This window comes from Hipposideros armiger, unplaced genomic scaffold, assembly GCF_001890085.2.
Source record: "Hipposideros armiger isolate ML-2016 unplaced genomic scaffold, ASM189008v1 scaffold_371, whole genome shotgun sequence".
In the NCBI taxonomy this organism is placed as follows: Eukaryota; Metazoa; Chordata; class Mammalia; order Chiroptera; family Hipposideridae; genus Hipposideros; species Hipposideros armiger.
The window spans coordinates 1,355,968-1,362,198 of record NW_017731721.1 but is presented as its reverse complement, the minus strand read 5'-3'; the positions used below and the strand labels follow the sequence as shown (position 1 = coordinate 1,362,198).

Genomic DNA, 6,231 nt, shown 5'->3' with positions numbered 1-6,231 from the left:
GCAGCCCAGCTCCAGGTTGAGCTGTTGTTCAGCATGTTAGCAGTGGAGGGCAGTGTCACTGGCCCTCATATGTGGGATCCGAACCAGGGCCCTCTGGCGTCCCAAGCCAGTTCTTAACCATCACGCCATTCAGCTGGCCCTTAAGTAGCAACTTTTAACATTTGAGAGACACTCGATAGGCAGAGTTAGTTTTCAGGTGATTTGGACTGCCCCATCCTCATGCACTCATCTCCCATGCTGTATCTCTCAACTGAGGGCACACTTGGTCCCTTGATGAAAGGTCAACGCCCAAAATGGATGAAGAGAAGAGGACACAGGCAAAGAAAGGGGAGAATCCAGGATTTAAAAGGTGGATTTTAAAAAGGAGAAGAGGTGAAGAAGGTAAACATGAACATTTTAAAGGAAGCAGAGGTTCATGAGAATAAGACTTATTGAAAAGGAGGAAAAGATAGAGAGTAGCAAGAGAAGGCTAGTAAAAGGAGAAAGAACTGAGTTATAGTGATTGAATCTGCACGTGTATTCAACATGACCCTCTCTCCTGGCTGTAAAGACCTGCTTATGCTGTCATCAGCACTTTCTTTTTCCAGTATTTAGAATCCAACAAAGTAGCAAATGCCACGAGCTTAATTTCCTCTCCAATAGCTGCCCTGCCCAGATGTGAGTTCTTGGGTTGTGGTTCTGGATCAAGAACAGCTAGCAAATCTGACTTGGCCATGGGTCCTGTGTGACTGAGAGACTGGGGAAATTCCCTAATCTAAGAACTGAAATCTGTTCTTGAGTAGTTTTGAATTCTCAACCCAGTCTTACTTCCCTCCCTCAACTGCTAGGCCAAACCTCCTGGTTCTGGGTTGAACCTTTGAGATCCCTCCTGATTCAGACTCCAGGGTCTGAGCTGATGAGCGATGTACAACAGAGTACACACTTGGGTCTTCCTAGCACACCACAGAGAAGAGATGGAGGTAAAGCTCCCTCTGCAGCTGCCCCAGAACCACGCCTGCTTCTTTGGCCCTGGTCACTCAGCAGTAGAAGGCATACAGGCCCGCTTTCACCAGCCATACACCTCAGATTTTGAACATTGTCTAAAGATTGGGATAAACTGGCTCGCTGCCTATGTTTTCCATGGTCCAACGCTCAAATGGTTATGGTGCACAGAGCCTGGGGTGGAACCCGATCACATCTCTGCTTTTATTTAAGGGCAGTTTATTTTTCTCTTCCTCAAAGTTACCCTTTGTATCCTGCAGGCGAGTATGTAGATATTTAGTGTTTATAGGACGGCCTGTTGGCATAACTGGTCTTGTGGCTATAGACCATGCAACAGAAGTTGTTTCTCCATTTTGGGAAATTACATACAGCTAAGAATAAACTTGTTCACTCAGAATAGATTTTTGGGTCCCACACATCCTGGAAAAACTGTTCCTTAGTGTCTTGTCAGTTATTGAAAATAGGACATCTGAGGTAGAAACTCAATTCATTTCAAATTTTAGCTTAATTTTAAAAAAACACACAAAAAAAACCGCAATACTGATCTTTAAAAGTAAATATTTTGTATATTTTGAACATTGGCCAAATAGCTCAGTTGATGAGACTTGGTGTTAATGAAGTTGCAGGTTCATTTTCAAAATGGGTGCTGCTCTGGGGACAGAGCTCAGTGGACCCTATGAGAAGGATCAACAGCTTTGGACTCAAGAGACCCAGAGCTCTCTTAAGCTTTATGTTCTCCCTTTGAAAGACGTTATCTGCTAAATGCTCCCAGAGGGACAGATAAGGGAGAATGTACAAGGAGATGTAGGTGGCCCTGGGAACATTCACTTGCCCCCACTGTGTCCAGGACAACCCAGTCCCAGCCTTCCTTGTCTGGTCCTGCTGATGAATGAGGAGAGAAAACACAGCAGACGCATTAGAGGACACACACTGTGGCACCCGCTCCTCCATGCCCTGCCATCTGTCCCTTCCTCTGTGGGCAGGGTAGGGTAGGAGGCTTTATTCTAGTTTGCAAAGCGATCAGAATTATGCTAGAAGGGCAACCAGAATCTTATGTCACTGTCTATATTATTATTGCTTTCTCCGAGCACTAAGCTTTCTTTGACATATAGAAGAAGTCTATTTAAGATATAAATATCCCCAAAATGCTTTCAAAAAGAGTTTTCACAGAAAGCCAGGAAAGGTTAAGGCTGTGTGCAAAGCAGGCCCAATCATTTACTGTATGGTGAAGAGTTTTGGTTTAATTTCCTAGATATTTTGGGCAAATTGGAAGAAGGGAATGACAGGCATTTTGTGGTGTTCTGTCTGAAGAATGGAGGCCTGACATCAATACAGGATTTTCTTCTGATTACACTCTACCTGAAGGCTACTTAGCTTCACTGCCTGTTGCCAGCTGTCGCCTCCCCCGCCTCCCACCCCCACATGTATATACCCCAACTGGAGCCTTCATTAGACTAAGAAATATACTTAAGAGAGTGAAAGAATGTAGATGAAGTCATGCACATTTATTGGAAAAATAACTTTAAGTAGATGCTGATCAGCAGAGGGCCTGTAAGAACCCTCCGATGGGAAAGACATGGCAGTGTTTATGAACATCAATTATTTATGTATTACCTCATTCATTTCTGAATATCCCAAAGATATTATCTACATATTTTAATTTGAAACAAAGACTGTGGTTTGTTCAACGTGCTATAGTGAGATTATTTTCATCTGGGTTAGCATCTGCTCTCTTCCCCAAAGAGTTTCGTTATGGAAATTTGAGACTCCAGGAAAATTTAGAAAAATGCTCTGTTGGTTTGTGAGTCGGGAGCTCCGAGTTTTCATTTACTGACTGTGCGAACTTTGATAAGGCACCTGACATCCTGGTGCCTTCATTTCTACATGTGAAAAGGCTGAGGGAGGGGAAGTAAAAGAACATCTTATTGATTGAAAAAAATATATTGTTAAGATTAAAAAAATGTCTAACATTCTAATATTGGCAGTGTTTTAAATGTGGCTGCGCCAAGTTCAAGCATGCCATGAGGCATGGGCAGGATGTACGCCAGGCCTGCCATAATGGTGGAGATTTTTGGGCACTGACTATGCTTCCTGTTGTCTGAATAGACATGGGGGCCATTACAGAAAAGTGGCTGAGAGCCCAGGACAGAGGAAATAAAGGGAAGGCACAGCCGCAGCCACTCTGACCTGGCATGACACCATGTTAGCACCCTCTTGTCTTTATGAAACTATAAGGGCCCTTGGGCAGCTGCCTCGTAAACCTTAGATCATATTTAAAAGGGTTTATGTAAAAAACTGAATAGGAATAATGGGAATCTAATAGGTCTGACTAGTTAGAAGCTTGTGGTTAGTCAGCCAGCTGAGCAGCAGTCTATAGGCATACCTCAGAGATACTGCGAGTTCGGCTCCAGACCACTGCAGTCAAGTGACTTGTAATCTTTTTGCCGATGGAGGGTCTTGCCTTCAATTTGTGAAAAAGCACAACATCTTTGAAGCACAATAAGATAAGGTATGCCTGTATTTTTTGATATTAAGGAGGAAGAATGATTTTTCACCTGTGTGGGTGAAGGCTCCATTCAAGAGGGAGCCTTTGTGGGTCCAGTTGGGAGGTAGTAAGACACTAAAGAATTGTTAATGAAACACTCCTTGTGTGGGTGAAGGCTCATAAAAGCACTCTCCCCTGAGCTGGGACATGTTCCAGCCTCAGGTAGATATGAGTGAGGCTGATTTTGCCACGATTAGCCAGGTTACTTGAAAAAGAAAGAAAACATGGTCTTATTCTTGGATCTGAGTCTGTAACTGGGTTTTCAGCCCAGCTGCAGTAAACTGCTCCCTGGCGCCGCAAATGCTGTGTATTCATTGAAGGTTCCTGTTTGTCTCTTCCAGCTTCTGCTTCCTGCTCCCGGTACCTAATTTCTGCTCCTGCCTTCCACTTTCCTCCTAATGTGAGCTCAACTTTCAGCTTTCTCTCAGGTTCTCCCTTTATTCACGGGCTGCACCCCTCTCTACAGGGTGTTCTGTGTTCTGTGTGTGTGTGTGTATGTGTGTGTGTGTGTGTGTGAGAGTGTGAGAGAGAGAGAGAGACAGAGGTGTGCTCTGTAGCCCTTTAGCAGAATAATACCCATTTCCTCCTATACCATCTGAAATTTGTCTCCTGCTCTGTCTTTACTGACCAGAATGAATACTTATTCACCTACGTCAAGTGTTAAAAATACAGAATCCACCCTGCAGCTGAAAAAGATTTTCAACCTGATAATACACTTGTCCTATTACTTTTACATTATGTGAATTGTGATTTGTTGCACAGGCTCTCTCCAGTAGCTTCCGTTGTACTATTATAGCCAATTATTCTGCATGCAAGAGAAGGGCCTAGTCCTTTTAGAGAAACCTAATTAAACTATGCAAGGACATCTCCACTTAGGTCCTATCTCGTTAGACGTATTGGTATAAGAAAAAAAAAAAGAATTCTAAAATCCAAATAATGCCTTAATTCTTCCAGTAGCATTCAATACAATAATATTCAATCACATTCAAATACCTCCCTCATGCTTGGTAAACTAGGTTGTAGCCTGTGGTCTTTGATTCTTTAAGGTTTTGTTTTTAGGACCCTACCCCTAGGACTGCAGGAGAGGGTGCTATTCAGGAGCCATTCCTTCTCAGTTCTGCTCCTTCCTTCTTAAATCCTTTGGTGCTATTTGGGAGTTTCCTACTAATTATATTACACTCCCTTTTATAGATCTTTCCCTTTACTTCCATTTTATGCCCATTTTCTACTCTCATTTCCTGTCCAAATCTACTTGGAAAACCATTCCTATTTTTTTGCTTTACCTCCTAGTGAATCACGTGGCAAGTGAACCAGTAGTCTGAATTTTTTATGCATCTACTTTCGAGTTTTCTAATCAAAACTCTATCTTGCCCATAACCTAGTTTATTTTCACCTACCTTAACCATTCAGGTCCTGGGCCTAGGGACTAATTTGCGTTATTTACCATCACACTGGTCTTGTCAGCCAAGGGATCACCAAGGTACCTGTGAGACCTTCCTGGCCACCTTAATTTAAGTGGCCTCTGCCTTTCCTGGTTGAGGTGTTTCTGTTGGGGCAATCAAGGGTTACACTCACCTAAGGACTTGTTACCCCACCCCTAGTAGCCATGTAACCAGTTCTTATTATGTAAAAACTTACAGTTTTGGAATTCTGGCTTTCATCAGTGCTAGAATACCAAGTATTTCATGTTCTTTATGATTGGGCTTACCAGGTAGAACAGCTGTGCTCACCCTATCCTATTCCACACTTCACAAAGAGTTCATGATTCCCAGCTTGTTATGACTTCCCACTCCTCATTATGTTAGTTTTATTCTCCATTGTATTTTTTAAAAGATTATAGAACCTATAGCTTTCTTGGGCTATGCTTTCTTCCGGAGTCCTAATAAAATAGTTTGTGTCTCTTTTAAATTGTTCCATTTATGTGTCAGTTTTGACTTATTTTAAGATATTATGCCTAGTGGATTGAGCAAGTCAAGAATATAAGCAGAGGGGACTCAGAGATGCTTTATCAAAGTGTCTTTTCCTAATTCCCAAACCCAAATGCACTTACTTCCTCTGCTTGAAATTTATTCCCTTCAGAATTTGTTCTTGTAAAAGTCTGTCCTGCTTTTACTTGGTACTTGAGTCAAACAAACTTCTTTCGTCTGTGTGTGTTGACATTTTCTCCTAATTTCCTGTCTGCGGAAACATGTTGTGTACTGTTTTTTGTGTGTGGTGGCTTGTCTAAGCCTTTCTCTGCAACCCAGCCCTAGGTCCACCCATCCTCAGGGGCTGCCACACTTAGGGCAGCCAAACCTTCTGGGGAAGGAATTCAGGAGAGCCTCTTGGCTTTAAAGAGGCACCTGATAGAACCCCAGCAGACTTAGTGCTCCTATGACAATTGACAGACCAGGTAAGGGAGCCCTTAGATCACAAAGGAAATCTCAGGGCCCATCTAAGCAGAGCACTAACTCATCACTGCCTAGTTAAAGCTGTCCTTCTCCTTCTCCCAGAAATTTCAGGCACCTGCCAGAGAGACCTGTGTGGAATGTCAGAAGACAGTCTACCCAATGGAGCGTCTCTTGGCCAATCAGCAAGTGTTTCACATCAGCTGCTTCCGTTGCTCCTATTGCAACAACAAACTTAGGTAAGCCGGGCCAAAACAAGTCATCTCTCTGTATAGCTGGACCTCCGGGGAATGGGGGGGGAGTGGAGGGGGGGAGGCG

General features: G+C 43.2%; 1 protein-coding gene across 3 annotated transcripts in view; it reads left to right on the top strand.

Annotated features, from left to right (window-relative positions):
• The window catches only part of LIMA1 (LIM domain and actin binding 1), an 89,280-nt gene that overhangs the window by 79,175 nt on the left and 3,874 nt on the right, over window positions 1-6,231 (top strand). For all 3 annotated transcript variants that reach the window (XM_019662281.1, XM_019662280.1, XM_019662282.1), the window contains one exon: window positions 6,019-6,152. In XM_019662281.1, coding sequence (XP_019517826.1) covers window positions 6,019-6,152 — 134 coding nt within the window. The remainder of the gene's footprint in view (window positions 1-6,018; window positions 6,153-6,231) is intronic.